General features: G+C 46.5%; 1 protein-coding gene across 1 annotated transcript in view; it reads right to left on the reverse strand.

Annotated features, from left to right (window-relative positions):
- Window positions 1-204: 204 nt before the first annotated feature.
- Window positions 205-27,318, reverse strand: part of TCF7L2 (transcription factor 7 like 2) — a 189,456-nt gene continuing 162,342 nt past the window's right edge. The window contains 11 exon segments of the mRNA XM_036828248.1: window positions 205-278; window positions 893-965; window positions 2,265-2,315; window positions 2,909-2,957; window positions 7,839-7,946; window positions 8,346-8,472; window positions 8,474-8,500; window positions 9,072-9,197; window positions 14,206-14,292; window positions 16,301-16,403; window positions 18,745-18,877. Coding sequence (XP_036684143.1) covers window positions 236-278; window positions 893-965; window positions 2,265-2,315; window positions 2,909-2,957; window positions 7,839-7,946; window positions 8,346-8,472; window positions 8,474-8,500; window positions 9,072-9,197; window positions 14,206-14,292; window positions 16,301-16,403; window positions 18,745-18,877 — 927 coding nt within the window. The 3' untranslated portion in view covers window positions 205-235.

Below are 27,318 nucleotides of genomic sequence, written 5' to 3' on the forward strand. Positions count from 1 at the left end.
AAGAGCAGGGGAAAGAGAGAAAGAGAAAAGTAGGGAGAGGACACGGCATAAAATTAGCAAGGAAATTTTGAAGAATGAGGATCATTAGTCATTGATGCCAGCGGGGAAGTAGATGGGAACGAGGTCAAAATATATTGACACACTAAGGTACCAGAAGGACAGAATGCTTTGATTTTTCCCAAAGGCCTCGCAGTAGGGAATATACCTGCACGGTTTGCACCATAAAGTCTGTCGGTCAAGCCCGAACAGTGCCCGACACTTCTTTGGAGTATTTGCATCTGTTAGCATAAGGTAAACACAAAAAATACAACACAATGGTGGGTCGTGCTCAGTTGGATGTGAAATCTCAGCTACAGCTGACTTGTCTTCGCTATCACCTCGGTTCTATTTGACTGTCTTCCCTCACCAAGGACATGAAAGGAAAGGACTTCTGTGCGTCAAAAGAAACAAAATAAAATAAAACGATAAAACACAAAACAAAAACAACAACCAGAAACCAAAAAACAACAAGGAAAAAATAAAAACAGAGAGAGAAGAGGAGGGGAAAAGGTGACGTTATTTGCTTCTACCTAGGCCAGGCTTACGATGGATGTCACTGAGCCCCCATCCTGGGCTGTCGGGAGGAAGGGGCTGGCAGGCAACATTCCCTGGGAGGGGGCGCGCTGGGGTTTGCTGTCGCTGACCCGAGGAGGCACGAATGATGCTGTTTTACAGTGGCATTTTGGCTAGCAGCAGCGAGGACAAGCACGTCCCTCACAGAGCAGTGTCCCGCGCCCTCCTGTCTCCTAAGATCCACACACAGAGCTACAAAGCAACAGGCCAGAGAAGGGGGGAAAGGACCAAATAGACCAGCTGCAAACCAGCACAGCGAATCTGGGAAATCTATACACACCTGCAAGGGCCGCACCAGTTATTCTGTTGATCAAGGCCAAAGCGCGCTCGGCATTTCTTAGGAGCGCTCAGGTCTGAATGAGTTCAAGAGAGAAGCGAGCGGAAGAGGAGGACGTGGGAGAGAGGGAGAGGGAGAGGAGAGAAGAGAAAGAGAGAGAGAGAGAAAGAGAGAGGGAGGGAGGGAGAGAGAGGGAAGGAGAGGAGGGGGGAAGAGAAAGATACAAATAAGAAAAAAATAAAAATAAAAAAAGGGAATAAATCAATGACCTGGTTACTAATTACATAATATTGACTTTCGTTTTTAACTTTCTTTAATTTAAAAAAAAAAAGGTAAAAAAATCACATTCTTATTCAACTTGTGAAATTAGCTGTTGCAAATAAAGCTGCAGTATCCCTTCTTTAAGGACTGTCTCTCCGATTCGGTTTGAACTGATAAAGGGAAGTTAGATACTGAAGAACTAAGTTTTAAATAATGTTTTTCCTCTTTTGGTTCTGCTTTTTTTTTTTTCTCTCTCTCTCAATTTGTTTTTCTTAAAGAAGAAAATAAAGCAAAGGAGGGAATTAAGTTTGTCACATGCTTTTTTCTTCTCAGAGTACAACAGTTTAAAAAAAGAAAAAAAAACTACAAATAAAAACAGAACAAAACGAAACAAAACAGAAAGAAATAAAGAAAGAAAGGGGTTGTGGTACTGGGATATTGCAGCTTTTGGAATGTTCATCTTTTCTTTTTGTAAATCTATTTTCATTAATATTAAGAGAGGAACAGATAAAGGTCAACAGGTTGTGTGAATGAGCTGTTAAGAGTTAGTTAGAAGCTCACAGCAGCATTTAAGCAGGTACAGTCAGTGAAATGCTAGTGGATTTGCAAGTTATGAGCAGAAAAGCAAAAGGAAGGAAAAAAAACTAAAATAAAAAAAAGCAAAGGAAAAAATAATCATACTGCGGATGCATGCTTGCGTGAGAAAACTTAGTGGGAGCGATGAAAAAAATGCCATTAGATTAAGGAGGTTTATTACTGAATTCCTTCCATTTTGTTGTTGTTGTTGGTTTCTGTTTTTTTTTTTACCAGTCTCTTTTAAAGAAATACTGCATATTCAATTTGCACAGTTAGTTCAACTCTAAATCACTGTCATCATGGCTTAAACAACTGTAACGGGAAAAATAAATAAACAAAGCAGAAGTTAAATTAAATTAAAAAAAACAACAAAAGCAACTGAAAAAAAAATCTACCAAAACATACGAAACCGTGTAGATGGTCATTTTAAAGAATGTTCAAAGGTCATACGTGTTTCATGTTAATAAAACTATAATGGCAAGAAAAATTAAAAAAACAGTTCATCAACTATTTTAATGACTCAAAATGACATTAGCACCTGTAATCGGAGGAAGTGAAAGGCAAGGATTTAGGAAACATTCGCTGTGTTCTGAAAAAAAAGAACAAATTATACAAAGCCTTCAAAATGTTTTTGTCGTTGTTTGTAAAAGCCTGGCCTTCTCGAAGGGACCTCTGAGATTGCCTATGCAGTATTTCTAATTTCTTCTAGAGAATGACAAACCTCCTTAATTTAAATTGGGTGCAATTGACCACTGTAAAGGCATGCATCAGAACATTCAGGAACGGCCCAGTTAATATCAAACACTCGCACACACCCCTTCTGCTCCCCTAGCCCCCCCCCCCTTATCCCTACTCAGACACATACAAAATAAGCAGACTGTATAAATCCCCGCCTAGGCATGCCTACCGCTCTCCACTTACAGGCTCTGCAGTTATTTTAAAACACATTCCACTAGACTTAACAATGTGCTTTTCATGCAACAATGAATGTTACTAGCTTTAAAAGGGCAGTCATGAAGCAATTAATTAAAATGCATAAACAAAAAGGCTGGCTAAGATGGGTCCCCCCCCCACAATGTCCTGGCCTTGAATTTCTCCTGCCTCCCCCAGATAGAAGCCTGACATAAAAGAGTGGTCTTCAGAGTACCGCTCCCTTTCTCCATCCTGCTTATTCAAACTTACCATTGGTCTCCCCGGGCTGCTTGTCCCTTTTCCTCTTCTTCTTCTTCCCCTAGATGATGAACAGATGAAACACAGGGAATTATTTCAGGAAGCAGATGTGGGAGGAGGGCGTCTGGGCTCACCTGGAAAGGAGGCAGGAGGAGGGGCACTGGATGCCATCTCCACCCACACCGGCTCCTGAGTGTTTTCCCACCCCCCACCCCCCTTTAATCCAAGCGCCCTTCAATTGTGCTGCAGCTGAAGGAACACGCGCCCAGCAGAAGGGAAGGGATCAGCAGGGCGGAGAGGAAAGACCTCTTTTCCCATACATCTATGTCCATCCTCAAACCTGACCCCGAGCGTCCGTAAGAGGGAAGAGGAGAACTGGATGGCAAAGATTCAGGGAGGTGTGGAGAGACAGGGTTGGAAGTGGCCCAAGAGCCAAGGGACAAATGAACGATGTTGAGATGGCTGTGAGAGCCTCCTTGCCCCACACAAATCTCTTATTAAGGCCAAATGGTCCTCATTCGGAATCAAAATATAAAAGCCTTAGTAGGGGATTTTCTTGGCGCTGTAGCGTGGGCCTTGGTTTTAAAGACGGAAGGGGAGAAAAAAGGTGAAACAGAGCCAGAAACCATCTGAGTTCCTTTTCAAACTGCCGAGTGGACATCCATAAAGGGGAACATTGGGCTCTCGCCGTTTTCCACTTACGTCACGACTATAATACTCTTAGTAATAACAGCTACCATTTATTGATCACATACTGTGTGTCAGACATGATTCTAAGTGTGCTATTCCTAGTGGCTCATTTATCCTCACACAATCCTATACACCAGGTGTGATCATCATTCCAATTTTACAGATAAGGACACGGAGGCACAGAGGAGTGCATGCACTTTCCTGAGATGACAGAGCTATCACGTGATGGGGCCATGATGGGAACCCAGGCGATCTTGGTTCCATAGCCCTTATCCGCTAGGCTACACTGCCTACCTATTTACTGCCTTGCCCTCTGAGAAAGGCTCTTAATGGATTACGGGTGATACACTGCATGGAGTGATTCACATTCTCCAATCTGACCCTCCCTGATATCTTGACGGTCTGTTCCCATCTGTGGATTTGGAATGGGAGTAGGGAAGAACTCTGTAGAGGTAACCACCCCCTTCCAGATCTGAAACTAGTTCTCCCTCACCCTGTTAGCTCCAGTCCCATCCATATGAATTAGCTGCCTGGTATGTATGAAGTGTCACAAACAAAAGGAACTGGTGGTCTGACATGTCTATTTGCTTCAGAATATCTAAATATTAACCTTTGCCTAAAAGTTCTCAGGGTATGTTGACGTCAACTCAAGAAGAGACAAGAACAGCCACTGGTAGAAAACTTGAGAATCCATAAGGCCCTGTAAGGAGAACCCCAAGGCAGAGACACCACTGAGTTTTAGATCCAGCTGAGGGCTGAGAACCAACAGCTCTAGAGAAAGCCTCTCAGATCTGGGGGCCTATGCCTCTTGGGAAATCTCTCTGGGCCTTCAGTGCAGTGTTTCCATCAGAAACATTTCATGTTCCTTGGCATCCAGTTAAAAAAAAGAAAAGGAGTTCGTGTGCTTTCTCATGAACCCCAGCAGCCCATCTTCATGTCTGTGTCTCTCCTGTGACATGAGCAAAGTGCCACCTGGCCATCTTGGAACAGGCAGGAGGGTCTAGTTTCAGTTTATTTAGGAACCTGAAAGAAAATCTCAGTGGGGCACAGACACAGTTCAACTCCAGGTGGTGTCAGCAGCCATGTAGCCAAGGGCTTTCCCAGTCATCTGTAATACAGGGCTCACCCATTTCCAATCTCCTGCAATATGTTCTGAAAGGCAGGTGAAAATATCTGCTACCCCGGGAAGCTGTCTGTTTAGGATACATAACTAAGATGTTCATGACTGAGGAAATGATCATTTAGACTAAAGGCTTCTAGAGGACAGGGGTTGTGTTTTAATCGGAAGAGGACATGAAGAAATGAACACTACGTAGTGAAGAGGGAGATGCATTTCAAGGGAAGCGGCCATCCCATTATCTCTTTAAATATAACAAAGGAAAGGAAAGGCCCCGAATATGGTGGGGGCAGGGGGTGGGGGTGGGGGGACTCAAGATATGCAAATGGCCTGGGATTTATCTTGTTAACCTAACAGAGAAGAGCTAGAAAGGAAATAACTTCTATTACAAGGCCACGGGTTAGATATCACTATGGGACCAAAATGTTTCTTCTTGTGTTCCAAGATGTACCAAGTCCAACAACCCAAATGTTGACTGTTTTTACTCAACTCTATTTTGCTAAAATAGTGTATAAAGGCTTCTGTCACCACTGGCTGGAAAAGCAGAGGAACGTGAAAGAGGGAAAAAGGTGATTAGCTCAGAAAAGTTTTTCTACAAGAACCTTCTAAACTTTACAGTACCCAAAGTAATTTATAGAAGCTTCTATTTCAAGTCAGTTTAAAAAAAATACTAACAAGTTCCCACCACAATCAAATCTATAAACAGTTTAACTCTAATTCTTGTCCACAGACATTTCCTGGGGGAGGAGAGATGGGAGGGAAGGAGGGGGAAGAAAGGAAGGAGAGGGAGGGAGGGAGGGAGGAAAGGAGGGCTGTGTGTGTTCAAACTCATGTGTAATGAGCCACTGATAAAGGAATCTGACAGTACCCCTTACAAGAGGTAAAGCTCCTACAGCCCCAAATCCAGATCTACCTCTAAACTTTCTCTCAAGTCTTTTCAGGGGTTCCCCTATTATACCAAACCTCATCCAAATGTAAAACTGAGCTAAAGTCATTGCAAGCGTCTCGTGAATCTTCTGAAACCTAGAAAGCACTTCACAAAAAACCTTGGGCAATACCTTGTCTGACTCCAGGAAAGTCCATGGCAGCATTCTTTTGAAGCTCTCACAAAGTCAGCTTTGTACCTTTGTGGAGATTTCACCCAGCACAACTCCAGGGGGCACCATGCACATCGACCGTACTGTAAATGGCACACTCTAAAATTGTGCAGTGCACGCCCTGCACAGCTGTACATGAAGGCCCTACTATGACCCAAAATGTCTACCGGGGATAGGATACCTATAGTGTAGCTGAACTCCTCTCTGTGGTACCATTCTAGATTACTCAAAGAATTGGGTCTGTAGCAGGGAGAAGCTGGAGATGAACTCTAAGAACTTGTGACCCGAAACCAGGAGAGCAAGCTGTCCTGAAATGAGATGGCTGTATATGTGGAGGCTGCAGAGCCTGCCTGCTGCTGGCAATCTCCACCTCGAGGTCAGGCGAGGGCAAGCAGCAAGCCTGTGGGAGAGCATTAACTTTCTTATCCTCTTCCTTTCAGCTCCAGAAGAAAGGCTTCCCCACTGCACACATGCTGAGGACAAATGGAAAGGTCCCAAGCAGTTAAGACCCTGTGCCTGACCATCTGTGAGTGACAAGGGCTCTGAGCAGAGCAAACGTGCCACTGAGAAGTACAAGCACTAATTCCTGTTTCAACTCCCAGGAGGAATACAGTCTAGTGCTACCAGCTAAAGGCATGGGACCTACGGGGATATGGGTGGCAGCAGTGAGGGAGACATGGGCGTCTCGGTCCTCCCCCAACCACATGGCAAAGAGCAGAGAAGCGAGCGTTGTGTTTATAGGTATGAGACTAAAGAGTGATGAAACAGGTACTCAGAGCAAGCAGAAAACAGCCCTCACTCAGGACCCACATATCCACGCAGATGTCTGTGACTTCCTGATGGTTGGTAAGTTCTGAGAGAGTTCTGGTTTAACTCTGAAGCTCCACAATCTGTGTGCACAGTTAAGTTCACAATCAGCAATCACTGAACGGATCTCAAGCCACATACACAGAGTTTCCTCACCACGGATGACGGCCAGGGGAGAGCTAGGTCAGGGAGCACTGATGGGTAGAAGAATCTCCCACGGCTCTGTGCCACTGACAAGAAAGAACTGGGAGGAGAAGGCTGCTACTGGCATTAAGACAGGTTTTGTTTTTCCCCGAAGAGTGGATGGTAAAAATCACTTCATGAAACCAAATGCCATGTAATAAAGTATGAGGCAAAATAAGAGACATTTCATCCATTTAGCGAGGAGAGCGGGCCCAGAACTTGAGCTCCTGGGCAAAATACAAAATAAGAAAGAACGGCGAGAGGTGATGGACGAGAGCCAGTTTACGGGAGGAGAAGAATGCTGAGTGCCACTATCACCGTGATTAGTAAAGACAACAACCCTACAGTGTTTTCTAAAACCCACGGGAGGAAATGAGGCAAATCCTGCAGCCAACAAAGAGCCCAGGAACACACACACGGCACAACACACACACTTTCTCCCTACCCTGTTGGCCCTGAGTCACTTCATCCGTCCTGCCAAAGGATGACTTCTACTGGCTACTTTCAGGGATATTTCCATCATGCCCCTCTCAGGATGAACTAGGCTTCCAACTTCTACTGTACCACAGCCTAAGGCAACTGTTTCATTTTTCCCTCTTAAGGGTGAAGGCCCTGCTAAAACAGCTGTGAGGAAGTAAACGCTCTCCCTCCACCCCTACGCACTGGTCTTCTCTGCAAGGCCACCCTCACGGCTGAGAAGCACACGAGCCGCACTGGGTGTATACCTGGAGCCACGTCTCTTCAAAGACATGGGCAAGAAGGTGTGAACAGCCCTAAACTGACCCCACGGGTGCCCTGAGCTGGAGCGTTAGAACACCAGCCTCACCCCTCTTCCCTGAAGAACTATCCCATGCTGATGGGAGCCCTACAGGAAGCCAGACAAAATCCTCCAATCTGGTGCTCGGGTAAGATGCTAACGGCCCCAGGACTGGGCAGACTGAATGGTACTGAGGTCTGACTTGAGCTGGCAGGTTGTGTTCCCTTTGTCCAGATGGACAACCAACACATCTCTACAGACTCTTAGTCCTGAGAAAAAGGAACCACCTACATAGTTATCCCGTGCGGACCAGCCGGGGTACAGCTGCATGTGAAGCTGTCGCTCCTTCCGGGCCAGCTCGTAGTATTTCGCTTGCTCTTCTCTGGACAGTGCGTGCCACTGGAGGGGACACAGTGGGGGGAGAGAGAGACATGCAGAATCGTCACAAACCACACACTGTGGCTGGGGGATGGATAGCGCTTCCATCAGAAATGGTATCATCTGCAGGTGCCGACGGTCTGCAGGGGCCCGGCACTAACAGGAGGGCTCAGCCAGAACCTGATTTTCTGCCTATGCTGTTCTATTCTTGCTCTCTGCAGGTGGGGAAGACCAGGCTGTGGCCGTTCTGACCCTCACTCGAGTGCGGGGTTACTGGTCCCAACTCCACGCTGGCCATGGAAGGAGTCAGAGTGTGGCTAAAGGGAAAGGACTCCCCAAAGCAGTGGGGACAGGGACATGTGCCACCCCACCCACTGCATCCTGTTCTGGCCCTCTTCTCCCAGCGGGAGAGCCACCTACCCTTCGGCCCAGGATCTGATTGATGGCTGCACTTTCTTTCAATGTGCACTCGGCTACAACCTTCGCTCTCATTTCCTTCATACAACATGAATGCGTTAGAGGTTTCTTTATGTGGGGCTTCTTCTTTCTTCTTCCTTTTGGAGTCCTGATGCTTTCTGGATGGAGACACAAGAGACAGACACCACCCGATAAACAATCGCAAGGTTCAACTTCCTCGCAGCAGCAAGAAAGCCAACCTCCTCGCCTCCTCGATACCCTAGCAGTTTGGAAGGAGAAGCGCACTCCCACTTTGGGTCTTCTCCATCCTGGAAAATGGCACAAAAATAGGTTGGGGAGGCGCGTGGAGGGGGTGAGCGAGGATTCTGTTATCACTTCCTCAAGGCTCACAAATATACAGTTGTCCCCAAGCTGGAGGGGAAAGCACACTGTGGCCGTTTCTGTCTCAGCTGGTGTCTCTCATGCTCGCAGGACAGAGAGGGGTCAGGGACGGGGGAAACGGCTTGCAAATCCCAGTCGATCCGAGGACACAAAGAGAAAGAGCTGTGTTCTCCCCCCGCAGTGGGTGCCAGCCGTGAAGCCCCGCATGGTGCGCGTCTCCCTCTTGTAAAGCTGGGTGTTTCCTGGAGTCACACCAGCGCAGCCAACCTTGGGACAGAGCGCCACCACCCAGAGCCACCGGCTAAACACGCGGCCAAAAGAGAAACTGATCAGAAGGAGGACACTTACGCGCTGTGGAGTGAGCCGACGTCACTCTGGGAAGATTCCTGTTTGACTGTCGGCGTGACTATGGCCGGGTGGGGAATGCCGGTCGTGTGTAGAGTATGATGTGGTGGGACCATATGGGGAGGGAACCTAGAAGACAGAAAGCTGTGTAAATCGTCAGAATCAAAATGAATGAATGGGGAGGGATGTGTACACACAATTTTAAAAAAAAAAGAAAAAGAAACAGCACGTCACACTCACATGAAAGCAACCCAAGGCATATGAAACCTGTCAGCATTAATTAGCGATAAATTAAACATAATGATTCTTATAATGTCATTAAAGCCAATCTCCCCCTTCATTATTGCTACTGACATGAGACATTATGATTTTTAACATCTCTAGCAAAAGACAAGTTCAGCCCATATACTTGGGTGGAAAAGTAGGCTTGGACTACCTGCTGGAGATCACAGGTTTGGGGGGACATTATTAGTGACATCTAAGAAGACTATTTCCTAAGTCCTAATCAGCACTAGAATAAAAGGTGAAATCTTTTGTTGCATATAGACAGCTAAATAAAATATTAATGCAGTTGAAGTATACACACATTTTTTGACAATGCTGCGTATGCCTCGTTAGGCCTCGTTCTGTTGATGGGAGTGCAGTAATATTTTTATTTCTCTTTTGCTGCTGTGCCCCCATCGTTTTGACAGGAATGGGAGAGAGTGAGGCAGAAAGATGGGGGAAATCCAAATAGTTCCTATCTGGTTCTCAACATAGGTCATGGAACGTTTTAAATAAGTTTGTATCAAAGATGACCCCAAAGCAGTATTTTACACACACACCCACAAATAAAGCTTTGAATTCTGATTTGTACGTCCTTTCCCACTCTAAAATTCTAGGGTTCCTAAATTACTTTTACTTAAAACACTGCCTATGCATTGAAAGGCCTTATAAATGATGATGAGAATTGTTAACAAAGAAAAGAGAAGTAAAGTTTGTGTCTTTTCCTCTAATACTGTTTATTCTTGGGAAAGTTTTTTAAAACACAATTTAGGCCGTGAATTGGCATTTCTCAACCATGCAAACTAGCCAGGACCATACAGAGCTAATTTTAAAATGCTCTCGGTCCATCGGCAAACTGACAACAGGATCTGACAAACAGCTCTCGCATTTTCTGATATGCTTGGAGTCACCATGATTTGTTCTGCGTTAGAAGAACCACCCTCTTAAAGGAACGAATACTACTGTAGAGAAAAGTGGGGTGAGGGACTACAAGGGGAGATTTCCCCAAAGAAAACAAAACAGCAGCCCCCAGGTTCCGCCCTGGCAAGATCACGCAAGTTCAGGTGAAGGGGATCCCAGATCAAGCAACTGTCGCTTTCAGAGTAAATCCAAACCACAGCAACCCCATGTACCCCCCAGGGAATGGGCACCTGTTCTTTAGGAAGCTAATTCTGCTGGGCACCGAGGTGCTAATGAGACTTTGCTGTGACAGTTATTTCACGAGGATCCTGTACTTATCCTACAAGGTTTTTTTTCATATATGGACTGGAAATGAAAGTAGCTTCCATTTTACCAAAAGAATGCAGCAAATGTCCATTTGAAAAATTATGAAAAATTAAAGTCCTCACTGACTCTGCATCGATCAACAGAGAAAATGCCAATGAATAATGCAGATTTTTGAAGGGGGCCCAGAAGCAGAGTGGACATTTGACTCAGAACTTCTACCCTGATGTGGCCCCTCTCCCACGGCTGCCTTTCCCAGTTTAAGTCAGTATCAAAGTTTGGTAACGATGGCATTTTTTCATAAGAACCATGCGAGTTCTTTTAGGGTGTCAAGAAAAAGAAAAGAAAAACCCTGAGAGAGAGCGAGAAAATAAGAGAAAGAAAAAAAAAGAACTTCCAATCCCACGCCCCCCAAAAAATGAAAAGTAAAGCCTTGGGAGGCACTTGGGTTCCCAAGTTACACCCTGTTCCTTCCCAGAGCTCGAAGGCCTCTGAGAAAACATAAGTTAAGAACATGTGTTCTTCGAAGCCCTTGGGTGAAGCGGTGGGTGGAACGGCAGCTTTTACTGTGAATTTTTAAGGCTTGACATTCCTCAAATACATATGTTCCCTTCCTGCTGAATGAGAATGTGTGTACGGGGTGGGGGGGAGATAAAAACACTCTGTGTGTGTGTGTGTGTGTGTGTGTGTGTGTGTGTGTGTGTACACCAAACACCACAGGGAGACACCACAGTCTGAGTACATTCTGGGGTGGGGAAAGATTTCCAGTGTAGCCATGAAGACCAAACACTTCCAAGTTCACATACCTACATACATATTCCTATACCTGAGAAATGTATAGCAGAGAAAGAGACGTGTGTGTGTTATGAGTGTGTGTGTGTGTGTGTATGGGCTATACGCATACCTTTGCATAAGAAATTCCTTTCTAAAAAAATAAAATAAAAATTAAAAAAGAAATAAATAAAAAAGAAATTCCTTTCTGCAGACAACTATTTCATGCAATGCAATAAACACCCTAAAAATTCCAAGCCGCTCATTATATCCCCCCATCTGCTTTCATGGCTCCAAGCCAGAATATAATGATGAACCTTAACTTCTTAAGGACAACTAATTTTTGTTTCTGGCTGTCTCAGGGGCTTCTGCCTTCCTCACTCTCACTTTCCTTCACTGTTGACACGTTTCTGTTAACTGGATATCATCTGCAGGCCTTGATTTCAGGCACAAGCAGTGGGATGCATTTTCCTGTGCAACAAGCCTGCTTTGAGCTGCATTAGGTTTGTCATTATTCTCTCATTTCCCCCCTTGCACTTGTAACATTTCATCTCTTCCTGCCTTATTTTTTGTGAGCCACGGTGCACCCACATTATGGTTTATACATGATCTCGCTCCCTTTGAAGCCGGCGGATTTCAGAGCCCGCTCTCGTCAGGAGAAGAGCCTTGCGCCAATTTAGCAGGCTGAGGGCCCGGAGCTCCAACATCTCAATCTAAAGGGGGTCACAGGGTGGCACAAGTGAGTGTCAGCAAGAGCTGTTTAATTGCCAATCTAGGCTTCTCCATGGTGTTTAAAGTATAATGACCCATCACTTAATTCTGAGAAGCCCTGGCCCCGCTGCTGAAGAGAATGAATATCAAAGGGTGTTCTGGAACAGGGCAAGCTGCCTACATTCCCTATAACTGCCATAAGTATAATAGACCCATACTTCTGTCGCCCCATTACCACAATAATGTATTTAATTTGCTGTATACTCTTTTTAACTAGCTACCTTTCATAAGGCCTACCTGGGGAATCGGCCGCCTCCCCCCTGCACCTCGAGCCCCCTAAACTTCCCTCCCACCGTTCCCTTTCTTTCCTCCACCCCCTGCCCACCTCGAAATCATTGGCTAACCTCCTAATGATAATTCAATCGATAAGTTTAACCTCAATCCCTATCCTACGACTACTGCACCGCGTTTAACCTCTGGAACGCACCGAAGGAACAAACTCAAAAAACAATGCGTTCTATGAATGCTGCTTCGGAGGAGGGTGAGCTGTGGATTATAAGGTGCTCAGAAGCAGCTCCCCTCCTGGGAGGCTCCCTATTCGTTCCCAGGCTTTGCGAGGCTGTGATGACATTATTTAATGAGGATAACCTTCCTCTTCTCGCTGGAGAAGAGGACCCACGAGCATTTCCCCGCCTAACCGATACTGGTGTGGATTCAGAAATTGAGATGATTTATCACGTATGGGACATGGATCTTTATTAGCGGCATGATACCCATGGCATAATTACAAACGTTAGAGATGCTACAGTTGGTGTTTCTTAATGACTGTGGTTCTTAACTCTTTCCTGCACCAAAATCACTGTTTTGTAAGTAGGAAAAGAGGCATCTTGGCCTGCCTTTCCAACCCTTCCTCTGGTCGTGGGTCCTCATGCTGGCTACAGAGATTGGGGGAAGAGGCTGGGGGATGGCATCTCTGCCATGTAATGCATGCTGATTTAATTAGGTGCCATCCTCAAAACGGATTCGTTGTTGCAGCCCATCAGGAAAGTCTAAACCTCCACCGATTTAATTAACTTGACTGAAAATCAGATGAACAGAAAATAAAACTATCATTAGGAGCAATTAGTGACTACTTAAACATACTGCTGCCAACCAGTTTGTAAATAAACTAGCAGTTGCTGAAAAATTAGCCAGAATTAATTAGAAGGGGGAAAAGGAGAACATGGGGATTAGAAAGATCTAGGTACACGTATGCAGGTATATGTGTGTATGTGTTATATATACATTTATATGCTGAAAGATATGTGAATGTACACATGCATATGATTTTTTAACTTTCAAAAATTTAGAGCTACGCAGGCCAACGTGGTCCCCACCAGCCACATGTGGCTACTAAGCACTTGAACTGTGTCCGGGCCAAACTGAAATATGGCGTACGTGTGAAACACACATCAGATTTCAAAAACTAAATACAAAAAAGGTAAAATCTCATTAATAGTTGCTTTACAGTGATAACATGTCAGAAAGAATAATATTTTGACTCTATTAGGTTGAATAAAATATATCATTAAAAATAATTTTGTCTGGGTTTTTTTTTTTTTCCTCCTTTTAAAAAATGTGGCTACTAGAAAACTTAAAATTCCCTATGTATATTCCCTATATATAAGGCTCACCTTATATTTCTACTGGACACTGCTACTTCAGAGACAGGTGTGTTTGGGTTGGGGGGGAGTAGGGTGTCCTTTCTTATTGATGCTTAAGAGTCTGGAGCTTTGAAAAGACTGATAACCTTTCCTCAAATTCTTCTTTGTATAATAATAAACTTACCTGAACCCTTTCCTTTCTTACCTGGTTTAGGGCAACAGACAAGTAACACTTGAAAAAGCTCTACACGTCCTAATTACTTCTTCCTGCTTCCTTAAGTTTTTTTGTTTTTTTTTTTTAATATATTGACTCAGAAATTCAACCTTGAAATTCTGCCATCATCTACCTGGGAAGTTCAGGGCAATTTTTCAGTATTTTCTAGGAGGAAAGCCTAACGCACTGTGGGTCTTATGCCCTTAGAATTACACGTAGCAGCAGTCCCTGGATAGTCTGGGAGCATCTAGAGAACTTTCTGAGAAGTGACCCATGGCCTTGGTTGAACGCCCTCTTTCTTGGAACTCACCTGGACATGGAAGCGTTGACAGTCAGAGCTGTGGGGTAGGGGTGACGGAATCCTCCTGTCGTGATGGGGTACACTGGCTGACCTTGCCTACAAAGAGGGGGTACACAGTGAGAGCATGCAAACAGGGGTGGAGGTGGGGAAAAGGAAAAGAAGAAAAAAGGAAAAGTTCTCTCTGCACAGTAAGCTTTATTCTCATTTTCTCAGAACAAAAATCTTGGGGATTGTACAGGAAGGATCAAAGGGAAGAAACACAGAACAATTTGAATGCCATAAATCTGATAGGAATGGCTAATTAAATTTTATAACCTTTGCTTATGTCAATAGAGACCCTCTCCCCAAGCTGAAACTAGGTGTTTTGTTGTAATAATTAAAGGCGAAGTCTCGCTTGCTTTAATGGAGCCATCAAACTAATTGAGGGCTACACATCCAAAGGAAAACAATAATGAATGTAAATTTATACCAAAATAAAGTACAGTGAATCAAAGGACTTCAGTTGCGCTTTGGGCCTCTTTCGGTATTTAGATCTCAGTGAGAAAACATTAAATTAACAGAGCTTAATTTGTAGCCTTTTGTCAAATTAACAAGTGTTGACAAGAGTTACCGGGGGGAGAGTCCCCAAGAAGAATTGTGGGTAACCAATAGACAATCACACCTCATTACAATAATTAAAAAATACAGCAACATGCAAAATAGCATCCTCATGAAAGACACACAACTTTTTCTGACAGAGGGTTGTCTGAGTTGGCTATTCCTTTTTATCTATCCTTCAAATCTCTCTCCATCAGCTGAATGGGGCAAGTGATGACTGAGGACTACTGGAGGCATGGCCCCACCCACTGAAGAAGAAATAGGACACACATTCCCATCCATGTCCACCCTCCCTAACAAAATTAAGGAGCAAAAAATAAACAGAAACTCGGCCCAGGGTTGGTATTTAGTACAGCTACTGCATAATACAAGATTTTTTGTTGTTGTTGTTTGTTTGTTTTTAAAGTGTAGAATATGCTCAGCTAGAGAAATCAGGGTAGAACTGGGGGGGGGGGGGGGGGAGAGAGGAGGTGAACCACAAAACTGTATCTTCTTTAAGGCTATAAAAGTATGTCTTCCCCAAGACCCAAACTTGAGTTTTACCAGGAATTATTCCTGTTAAGATTCAACAAATTGTCCTGTGTTTTTTAAAGAGTAGAGATCACCGATAAACATGGAGAAATATATATACAAAAGCACACCATCATAAAACACATATTACACGCGTGCATACAAACACACACACAGTATGCTTACAACATTAAAGGCCTTTCTACTCTGATTTTTAAAACACACATTTTTTAAAGTTATCTAAGGAAGGTTAACAGGTGGTACTATAAAAGCAAGCCCGGGCGATAGGAAGACAAATTGTAAAAGGCAGTTTGATGATCTGGGCGCTGCCAGGACCTAGGGTTGACGTTCAGGAAGGCCCCATATGCTGGAGTGAGGATTCCAGCTGCCCCGCCCGCTCCCCTCAAAATTAGGTGAAGCACTCAACATGCAAAGACTCTCAGAGAGATGCTGGTTGAAAAACATGGAGCTTCTCAATAGACACAAATTTCCACTGTGGTTGTCTATCTTGGGAGTGATGGTTGGGATGGGGGGTGGAGTTATAACCCCCCACTCCCACCCCCAGATTTCAAAACTAGGCTGTGCCTGTACCCACTCCCCTGCTGCCTCAATCCAATGACAGGACTCCAATTTGGGCTGCCACCAGCAGAAGAGCCACGATCAGCTTCACAGGGGAGAAGCCCTCAGAGTCTTCTGCAATTCCCAAAGTACCTTAAGGGTACCTTTGTTCACAGAGAAGAACCTAGGGCCTTTGGGGACCATGGGTTCAGAACGCCAAGCATCAACAGCCTTTTTCTTACATCATCCACCTGAATGGCTACTGACTTGCCTGCTTTTCCACAGGGCATTTCAGCAAGCATCTTCCCCATGACCTCCCACCCACTGCCCTCCCTCCCCAACTCTGTCTTCTACAAACACAAACATACATGCACAGAATAAATAATAAGCATGCCCATGTAAGAAACAAAAAAGGAAATTAAAAAATGGAACTCCTTACTGTGGTACTAACCATCCTAGCGGATGGGGGATTTGTCCTACAGTGCCGGGCGATAGTGGGTAATACGGAGATATATCTGGAGGGTGCGGAGGCCGTGGGATTCCTGAGAGAAGAAGCAGAATTTTAGGTACAAGAGAGGGAGAGAAGGAAAGAGAAACTCTCAGGTGATGGGAACAGGTAAAGGATAAAGGGAGACATTGCCTCTGTAATCCTAGCATGAGGTTCTTTTCATGATTCTGATCCTAAGAACTTGTCAGTAAGTTTCATCTCATTATCCCTCTGCTGCAGCTTGAAAAGTTTATTTCACTCTAGAGGGATCTTACGCTGGCTAAACGCAGACGAACTCAGAAAATGCCAGCGTGGGTATCTCTGCCTTATGTGATTGGTATGATTATTTGAATTGAAAAAAAAAAAATCTAAAGGGGTTGGCACGTAGTAGGGGATCAAGTAATATTAAATCCCTTTGTCCTCACAACTTGCCCCTTCCCTCCTTCCTTGTAATTCTAATGACTTACCTGCATGAGTTACTCCTCTGGTTTCTAACATACTTTTTGAGTTATGGGTTTTGAAAGGTTACCCTTGCCTTCTTTCAAAAAAGTTAATTCTGTTTAAATGTGTCCAACTCCACTTTGAAGATGAGTGGAGGAGAAACTCACACAATGCCTTGGCATCTTATCCAAGGCAGAATCTGAACTGAACAGACCGGGAGATGCTGGAGGCCTGGTACACTCAGTTCTAGAGCCTGGTTTTCTAGAGGACCAGGTCACCAGCGTGAGTTAACCCACCCGCCGCTGACTGGGTACCGCTGGACCACAGGGGCTGAGGAGTGAGTTCTGAAGGTCCGTGCCACCGCACACTTATTAATTCCACAGGAACGCATCCTGCAATCAATCCTTAGAAATCAAGAGGGCTGGGAGCAATCTGGACCCAGAGGAGCAGATCCACGCAGCTCAGGTGGGAAGCAAAATGAACAATTCCTCAGAATTAAAACAGTATTGAAGGGCATGAGCTGCGTGTTCGCGGATGAAAACTATTTCATTTTTTTTTTTTTAATTCTTTCAGGAAGCTTTTAATCTGTAAATTAAGCCTCCGTGGGTGACATTTTCATGCAGACATTGTTTTCTCTCTATTACAAAAACCAAACAGATTAGCTGGGCTTGGACCCTACACCAAGCCATTCGCACACTTGAAAGAACATTCGCAGAGGAAAAGTAAACAGTCCGCAGACGTTAATCATATGCTTTACGATAACCATTTAAAAGCTATTCCCTGTACTACCATTATTTAAATGAGACGTTGAAGCTGCCATTCACTCGTGGAGCCTGGGGCCGGCTGGCGGCCTCCTCCAGCCGTCCAAGCACCAGGCTCGGTCCCCCACGAGCACAAAGGGGGCTCAGAAGCTGGTGAAAGCCAACTAATGTGTGGCTTCATTCAGGGGCAGCCAAGGGGGCCTGAACAGGCAGTCTACCTCAGCTCAACACCAAACAATTCCCTCCGACAAAGTGACATGGGAATAGCCATTCTGAATCCATCCTTCTAATTAACTAGCTGGGAAGAGAAACCAACCCGAGCCAGTGCATCGCCCAGCCAGAAAGATACACCCCTGGGCCTTAGCTGTTCTCCCAAGACCACCCCACCTTGTTTTATATCTTGTTGCAGGGGAGCTGTAAGTAACCTCGCCTTCTCCCTCTCTCCTCTTTAGGGAAAAAGCACGTGGGATGGAAAGGAGGGACAAGTATAAAAGCTGGAGTAATGTGGCATCTTCTGCCTGAGACCCTATTGGTTGTTCCGTGATGCAATGAGGAAACCATGTTGGACTTGGGTCTTCCCATCTGCAAAACGGGCTTGATAATAAATACCTAGGATATTGCAGGGGAGGAAGAACTCAAAGAAACCAGCAGACAGAATGCAGAACCCAGTGATGTGGTCTCTCGAGGTTGCACCAAGTCATCGTCAAGTGACTATAGTCCCTTAGCCACCAAGGAACTGGGGCTTCAGGGAAACACGCTGTTAGGGCTCTTATACTCCCAAGGAGCTGAGGAGGAGTCCATGACATGCCTCCAAAACTATTACTGCCTCCGAGTCTGTTTGAGGCTCTTGGAGTTATAAGCCACTCCTAAGAATCACCGAGTGACTCATACCCAGGTTCCCAAGACAGCCCCTGCAGGCGTACCCGGAGCTCTGAAGAGATCCTTAGCACTGCAAATGGACTTCTCCAAAGGGGAGGAGAGATCCACTCCCTCACCAGGCTCTGGCCTCCCTAAAGAGCGTCCTTGTCAATATCCGGGAGAGAAACAGAAGCCTCTCCATCACCACTGCAGCCAGTCCCCAAGGCAACATCCCTCCCCACTGCAGCCAGCCCCCAAGTCAACATCCCTCCCCAGCAGGTCCCCTGGTGGCCCTGGGACCAGCACACTCTCTTTGCACCCAAGCACTCGGCCTACCTGTTTTGGGGTCTACGTCAGCTGGTAAGTGTGGAGGTGGGTTTCCCGGCGTGAAGTGTTCATTGCTGTATGTGATAAGAGGCGTGAGAGGGTGGACATGGTGGGGGTGTTGCACAACCGGCACTTTGTTCGACTGTGGGGAGGGAAAGAACAGAGAAGGACACCGTCACGCCAGTTCCGACAGCCCAGGACTCCCGACCCTCAGGATGCCCTGACCACTCCCCACACCCTCCCAACCTGGACTTTGTAAGATGCAGTCAACTCCGCCCACTGCCCTGGCCCTGGTCCATGTACTAAAATAACAGACAGCTGTGATTCAGCTCTCTGGGTAGGTGCGCCTCAGTCTTTACCTCACCCCTGGGCCTGGCTTTTAAAATACCTTCTCCACCACGACCCCATCATGGAGCCCAAGAGTTTGCACTCTTCCCATCAGCAGGTAAATCGGAAGTGGGGGGCTCTAATCCCCCAGGTCTACTGTGTTCCTGCAGGTGGCGGGGATCTCCTACCCCAGGGCCCCACGGGAGGGACCTTCAGGAGGCAGGCAGGCTTCACAGGGGACCGGCTAGGAAAACCGGCTAAGGAAACCCTTGGTTACAAGAAATCTGGCAGGGCCCTAATCCCACCCAGCCAGCCTCCTTATCCACCACCCCAGGCTCTGAACCCCTCCTGGCCCCTTAGAACCAGTGGGCAAACTACAATCTTTTACAGACAGCAAGGATGAAAAGCCTCACTCATGGTCTGGTTGGGAGTGTGAACTTCACCAGAAAACTCTAAACTGCCAGGCGAGCACCTGCATATTTTATGCAGATTACAGCAGCCCAGGTTCATTAGGAATCTCATTAGGAAGTCACGGGTAATGCTAACAAATTAACTGGATGATGATGAATTGGGCTAATAAAAGGTACATACGCATTTTAGAAATGGGCAGTTCTAGAAAACAAAGTACAAGGCATTTTTACGTTTGGGAAGAGTTGCTAGGTGGAGAGAAGGAGAAAAAAATACAAAGAAAAGCATTTTAAAGATTTTCCTAGTTGCAATGACCAGACCTTCCCAAATTATCTTCTGCTCCTTTCCCCACCCCAGTCTCAACCACCCCCTCCCCCGCCCACTACGAGAGGCTATAACTCAGCCCAGCAAGATCACAAAGAAAAACTTAAGCTGAAACAAGCGGACTACTGGGCCATTTACCGAGAGTAATCCAATTGCAAAAAACCCTATTCCCAATAGAGGATTTTCACTAAAATCCTACAACAGGGACATTTAACCAGATTAGGTACCAGCAAAGATAAAGAGGCCAGTATTAGATGATGAATGGATTAGAGTCAAGTTTCATTTTAGAACGTGTCTTCATTTCCTTTTATTACTTTTAGGAAGGCACAACTTGCATTAACATCAAGGAAAAGGAATTGCATTAAAAGAAAAGGAGGAAGGTTCCAGTGCTGCCCACTAGCGCCTCTTGAGTTCAGGGACCACCAAGCAGTTAGTTCTCTGTGTTTTTCTTCTTGTCCTTTTTTTTTTTTTTAAATGGGTGAAGAAAGAAGGGGTGTGATATAATAAGAGTATTTCTTACCACAGTTAATTGTGGGGAGGGCATTTTAAAAGGCGCTTCTAACTTTTTCACGGGTATGTTTGGAAAGAAAAATATGGCTTTCCTAAATGCTCCAGGGAAAAAACACAGAAAAAGAAGCCAACACGCCCAACAGCCGGGTTTAATGATTCCTACAAACAACTGGACACTTTCAGAGAAAGACGGTAGCTAGAGGCTCATGGGAGCCTTGTATCGTGAACTATCATTTTGCAATCACAACACCGAAATTAAAAGCACCCAGCAACACTTCCTTCGTCAGCAGCTATGAAGGTCTGGACGTGGCCCAAGTCAGCTGAGTGAAGGGCAGCCACTCCAAGGCCAGTGCCAGCATCTCATGGTCATGCACTGAGGAGTCTTTTAGGAACCATGTCTGTTTAGGACAACTTGAAAAATAACCAACAAATAAGCTCTCACTGTGTGCTGGGGTGGAGAGGGAAAAGAGCAAGAGACAAACATATCACATGGAGTGGAGACCATTAGGAGGAAAGGAAAATGACAGCTGCTGCCTTCTAGAAGTTTTCTATCTGGTTGGAAAGACACACACCCGCTGAAATGAAAGAAAGCAGACCAGGGCTTCCCTGGTGGCACAGTGGTTAAGAACCCACCTGCCAATGCATGGGACACAGGTTCAAGCCCTGGTCCGGGAAGATCCCACATGCCACGGAGCAACTAAGCCCATGCGCCACAACTACTGAGCCTGCGCTCTAGAGCCCACAAGCCACAACTACCGAGCCCATGTGCCACAACTACTGAGCCTGTGCTCTAGAGCCCACGAGCTGCGACTACTGAAGCCCGCGCGCCTAGAGCCCATGCTCCGCAACAAGAAGCCACCGCAGTGACAAGCCATGAACCGCAACAAAGAGTGGCCCCCACTCGCCTCAACTAGAGAAAGCCCATGCGCAGTAACAAAGACCCAACGCAGCCAAAAATAAATAAATAAATTTTATTTATTTATTTATTTATTTTTAAAAAAGAAAAGAAAGCCGACCAGTCCCAGACAGTTTAAAATAAGTGTGGAATAACTGTGGGACCCATGGGAAGAACCACAGATAGCCCAAGGGAGGGAAGATCGTCACGTAGGAGTTTGAAGGACTTCCAGGGAACGGGACCACCACAAGCAGTGGAAGAAAGCAAGTGTATAAACCTGTGATGGGAAAAGGGCAGTGAGACTTGCATTCCCCAGCTCTGGTTGAGTCAAGCATCTCTCAGGATGCTTATCACGAACTTGGATCCCTGATACTAAGAAATCTCTCAGGAGGGACCTGATTCGGTAGGTCTGGGCTCAGGACCCAGGCATCTTGGGTCTGCCTATGGAGTACCACAGGTGTCTCTTCTGTTTAGCCATGACCCCTAGACCAGAGAACCACGAGAACCACCAGACAAGCACAAATGTTAAGAGACTTGAGTCCTAATCATGAATTGAGTCCTAGTTCTGACAGAATCCATGGAAAGGGCTTAGCACAAAACCTGCCACATGGTAAGCACAGGAATGGTGGCTTATTATTATTGTTATTTTTGTTGTTTGGGAGAAGCTGCCTGATGGCACGGTTCTGTTTGTGGTTCAGAAGTGCAAGTTCCATGGCTGTCTTCCAAGCAGGAAACGCTGGGGAGACCCTCTTTCTCTACCTGTCCACTGAAGGATGAAGACAGCATCTGGGCAACAGCGAAGTTCACAGGTATGTGAGAAAACTTCTCCCTCTTCCTGTTAGATACATGTAAAAGGGGATTCTAACGAAAGTTGGACACCTGTTCTGGCTGCCATCACTCTCATATTATTTTGCACATCTCAGCCTACTAGCCAATTAGTTTCTTCCTGTTCAGTCAAAACTCTGTAGCATGGGGACGGGTGGTCAGAGGAGGGTAAAGGGATCTGAAGTTTTAACTGTTGCCTGGCTTTGGGATGGGGGATGCAGGTCCTACTGAGACATGGAACTCTTTTCTCATGTGACCGCATGACAGGCAAGTCCCTAGAAACAATACAATCACATGGCTCTCCAGGCTGGCTGGTTCCTAAGCAAGCACAGGGAGATGCAGTCATACGTGTAGAAACCAGGGTCTAATTGCCACTCCCACTGAAACTGCCTGTACCTGGACTGCTTTTATGATGGGAGGACGTCCTTCTAGAAAATGCCCATGTCTCTCCAGCCTCAGATCCCCACAGTCCTTTCTGTCTGCACCATATTATGTCCACTGCTGGGGTCGCAATAACCTTTCTTGGTGCCACCATAGCTAAGTCCCTGAAGGACAAAGACGATGTGTTGCAGACCTTTGTGTCCCCTATAATGCCCAGCCTGTGGGAATGGGGAGCACACTCTCATAAACTGCATAAGAACCACCAAATTGCAACAGTAAGCATCAGAAGAAGAGAAGGACAGACAGAGCCAGCCTCACAGATTAATTTCAGTAAATGGCGCTGCTCTTAAATGGCGTCTACTCAGAATCACAGAGTAGAGCTGGGGAGGTGGAGAGCACGTCAGAAACCATTCAGTCCAATACCTTATTATAACAGCGTCTTTAAAAAATGGTTTTAGAGCCCACTGGCTTGCACACGGTGACCGAGAGTGCAGTCTGAGAATTCCAGGAAGACTCGGGTTTAAATCCTACTTCAATCCAGCTGTGTAACCTCTCACAGGCCTTCGTTTCTGTGTAAACTCTGGATGAGAACTGTGTCTACCTAATAGGGTTGTTGTGAAAATTAAAAGAGATCATGGGCTTCCCTGGTGGCGCAGTGGTTGAGAATCTGCCTGCCAATGCAGGGGACACGGGTTCGAGCCCTGGTCTGGGAAGATCCCACATGCCGCGGAGCGACTGGGCCCGTGAGCCACAACTACTGAGCCTGCGCGTCTGGAGCCTGTGCTCCGCAACAAGAGAGGCTGCGATAGTGAGAGGCCCGCGCACCGCGATGAAGAGTGGCCCCCGGCCGCCGCAACTAGAGAAAGCCCTTGCACAGAAACGAAGACCCAACACAGCCAAAAATAAATAAAATTTTTTTAAAAATTAAAAAAAAAAGAGATCATACCTGTAAAGTGCGTATTAGCACAGTGCCTGGCACGTCCACACATGCCGTGCAAAGAAGCTTTGACAACTACAGTCCAATGAATACTAACAACGAGGGCACAGTGAAGGTGACGTCTGCTACCCCTCCGGTCTCTTGTCATTAAATTCACAGGAGGCAACACAGTCCCAGACCGCACTCCTTACTGCAAAGGCAAAGACGTGCACGGCGGGGCAAGAGTAAGTACACTGACGTCCTGCAGCCTCCCTCCCTCAGGTGCACGCCCTTCTAAAAATGTGATGTTTTGTCCATAAATATATTTTATTATGTCTTTTGAGAAAAACCATCACTTTATTATGCTAATACATAACACTGTCACAGAAGAGTTCAAAGTTAAATAAGAATAGCCAATGACAACCAAGGTCCTTCCAGAAACAGGGGGAGGGCCTCGAAGTAAGAGCTGATATAAATGAAACACGGAACCACCCCCCCAAATAGGAAATGTCCCTTAGACTTTCCCCTTCGCTACGAACAGCTCCCACTTCTTTAGAGAGGTCTTTAAGGACTGTGTTCAAAACTGTACAACCCTAAGAAAATTCAGATGTGAAAAGTACCTTTTGTGAGGGACATGGAAAACCTTCCAGAAATGCATCCAGGAAATCTAAATTAAAGCTACAATGTCTGCTGGGAGTGTTGGCGGGGTAAACAGGCTGAAATATGTATCTCCTCCCTCTTTTATCTTTCTACAGAGTCCAGTGTTCAAGGCAAACAACTGTAACATAAAACTAGGTGCCTCTTAGGCAAGCGCTTTATCTAAATATTAAATATGTCTTCAAAACTACCCAGGGGTGCGAAATCATTACCTCCAGGGACAGCTAACTGAAGTTCAAGGTTGTGAGAGTGGCAATCATGGGAGGCTGCATGGAGAGCTTAAGGTGCTGCTAGTTAAGCCTGAAAGAATATGATGAGCGCTGGCAATCTCTGAGCCACAAAAAACAGCAAACATTCCTAAAATATTCCACACAAGGTCAGGGAGTTAGGCCACAGTTGCCCATACACACCAGCACTACCGGCGCCTGAAACTCACCCAGAGCGCCACTCAGGACCCCTTGCCTAGACAGCCCTCTGACCGAGACCTCTCTGGCTCACACCAGCGCAGCTCACAGCTGCCACATCCAATGGAGCCTGGCCCCTGCGTTGAGTGTGACAGACTTTCTTCAGTCCTCACAAAGAAACCTATGAAGTAGTTGCATTTGTTATTAGTTCCACCCAGCAGGGGAGGAAACCTGTCCCAGGTCACAGGCTTTGCGAGCTCACCTGTCCGACTCTACCTCCTGCTGCTGTGTCTGCGGAGACGAGCCCTGGGACGGGGTTCACTGCCAGGTGGGGTAGTGAGTTGCTGCACCCAGTAAGCCCAGCCTGGGCCAGCCTTCCCAGCTGGACACAGATGCTTCAGGACCCCTCAGGGGATCTGTCCCCCATACTCCCACCTACCAGTCTCTGGAACCTAGACCAGTTCAGCACACAACGCTCCCGCCAACCCCCAGTGAGGAGTAGCTCAGGGCTGCCCACCTCAGCCAGGCACGCCCTTGCTATGGAGCACGAGGCATTTTTAGCGGGGATTCTTACACCACGTGGCGGATTATGGAGGGAGGGGTGTAAAACATTTAGTGGCATGCTTCTGCTTCTCAAATACAGACACAAGCGATATCAGGGCCCAGCAGGATTCTGGGGATAGATGTGGTCAGTTCTGGCAGAAAAGAAAAAGTCAGCTACAAACCCGAACTTATCAAATGAAGTAAACATTATCTATTTAAAAGGAACCAAAATCCTCATCTGACTTTAAATTATTGAGGCTTTATGTTTTCTACCTGGAGGAATGGCTGTTACTCATTTCTCCCCCCACCCCGGTTCTGTTCGTCAAGCCCTATGGGTTTTGAGCACTGAATAGTGAAATTAGAAAGAAAAGGTCCTTTAACAGCCCTCAAAGCGCACAAAGCCTTTCCACCCAAAGTATTCATCCTACTGCAGTGGGAGGAGCGGGGAGGGGGCACCCCCTGTGGCTGACCTTTGACCCCTCGAGAACCCTGAAGCCCGGTGTTCTGGCCATGCCACCCTCATCGCCGAGCGCCCACACACCCGTCCACCAAATGTTGCTCTCGATCGGGAACCCGGCAAGTGAAAGGGTGATTCAGGCCCTTCTAGATCCCCCTGCCGGCCCTCCTCTCACCCCAACCCCTCCACCTTCTCTAACTGTGGGGAACCCAAAGGGAATGAAAGCTCGCCATTCACCCCGCAACCTATTAATCAACAGACGTTGAAAACAAATAGAGCCATTGCTAGCCCTGGCCTCTCGGGTGGCCGGCCCTCCTCTTCAATACTCCCCTATGGCTCTCCCTTTCTGAAGAAGAAAAATGGGGCCAGAAAGCGCCTTTACGGGGCCAGCACAATAAAACAAAAGCAGCACAGAGGAGCATTTGTCAGCCTTCTCCCCTCCCCAGGGTGGATATGAAGGGTCTTCAGGGTCTTAGATGACCGGCCCTCCCAGGGTCTGAAATCAGCATCAGGAAGGGACACTGTTCACTCGAGGTTTACATTGAAAAATGGGTTTATGGCTCATCTCTCTGCATTTTTTCCCAGATGCCACTTACTATGGCTGCACCAAGGTCAGTGGCGACTAGCAAACCGTTAATAGACGCTGCTAGTCACTGGAGTCATGGGAGCGCAGATGAGGAGGAGGGGCTGGGGTGAGGAGAGGCCGTTTCTTCCTCATCAACAACCCCTTGTTGACTCAACTAGTCCTATTGTTTTGGGCTATGAACCAGAGTGGAAGGGTCAGCGACGGTAACCTTCCTGCCTAAACAACCCACTGCATCAACAAGGAGCAGCCACTTGGGTTACTGGGATGATGACGTCAGGGAGAAGCCTGTATCCGGGCCGGTGCGCACAGCCTTACTTACCTGCTGAGCGTCTCGCGACTGCATCCCGTAAGCCTCCTGCGTGCACAGAGGGGAAGGGTGGCGGGCGGACATCCACCGCGGCCTGAAGGGCTCTTTCCACCCTTCACTCTGGCCCTCTCCCCTCACAGCTGTCTGAAGCCCAGCCAACGAGGACCCACCTAGTGCAGGGGCCGTTCATAGTTGGGCACTGCTCCACTCTAAGGCCTTGCCCCCAGCTAAGGGGGCACTGTTTCCCCTGGGCAAGACTTCTACTGATGGCTACAGAACTGCCTGTTGGAAATAATAAATAACACCGAGAAAGTTTTGCTTGAAGAAATGAGGTGGTTAAGAGAAAGGAGGTCTACCTATGATGAGATGCAAAAAAGAAACACCCATTCTGCAACTATAGCCTGTATCACCCTGCATCACCCAGCCTGCATCACCTGGCCTGAATCATGTGCGCATAAGGCTGCAAAGTTACAGCTTCTACAACCACCAGAGCCTGGCACTCAGGGCGCTGCTTATTTGCTTTGTGAATTATCAATGGCTGACTTTTTCTCCCTCCCCGCCGCAACCCTTCTTTCTCTGGAATCAAATCCACTTAGACAGCAAGAAGAGGGAGAGAGAAGATTCTCCCAGCCGTCTATGAAATTCTGCCGACTCATAGTTCCTCCTGTACTCACACAGGCATTAAAATTCCTCGTGCAGGGAAATGATTGAACAGGGCAGGCAGGGAGAGAATAAATGTGCAGCCAATTTTCATCCACATTCTCACACACACATGCATATACATAGAACTAACACAAACCATCCTAAGCTCTTGGCCTTTTCTGGGTCGTTTTGGGGGGGGTTTTTTGTTTGTTTTTTTGTTTGTTTTGCCCCTTCTATAACAACCCGGCGGGTAACACACCAAACAGATTGCCAAGCATTAAGGGTCTAAGGGGCCAAATTCAGCATTTCTTAATGACCTTTTCTCAATCCCCCAAAAGGAGGAGGGGAGGGTGGGAGGGGGGCTGGAGGTGTTCGGGTGGGGAGTGGACACACGAATGGGA

The sequence above is a fragment of the Balaenoptera musculus genome, chromosome 16 (assembly GCF_009873245.2).
Source record: "Balaenoptera musculus isolate JJ_BM4_2016_0621 chromosome 16, mBalMus1.pri.v3, whole genome shotgun sequence".
Lineage (NCBI taxonomy): Eukaryota > Metazoa > Chordata > Mammalia > Artiodactyla > Balaenopteridae > Balaenoptera > Balaenoptera musculus.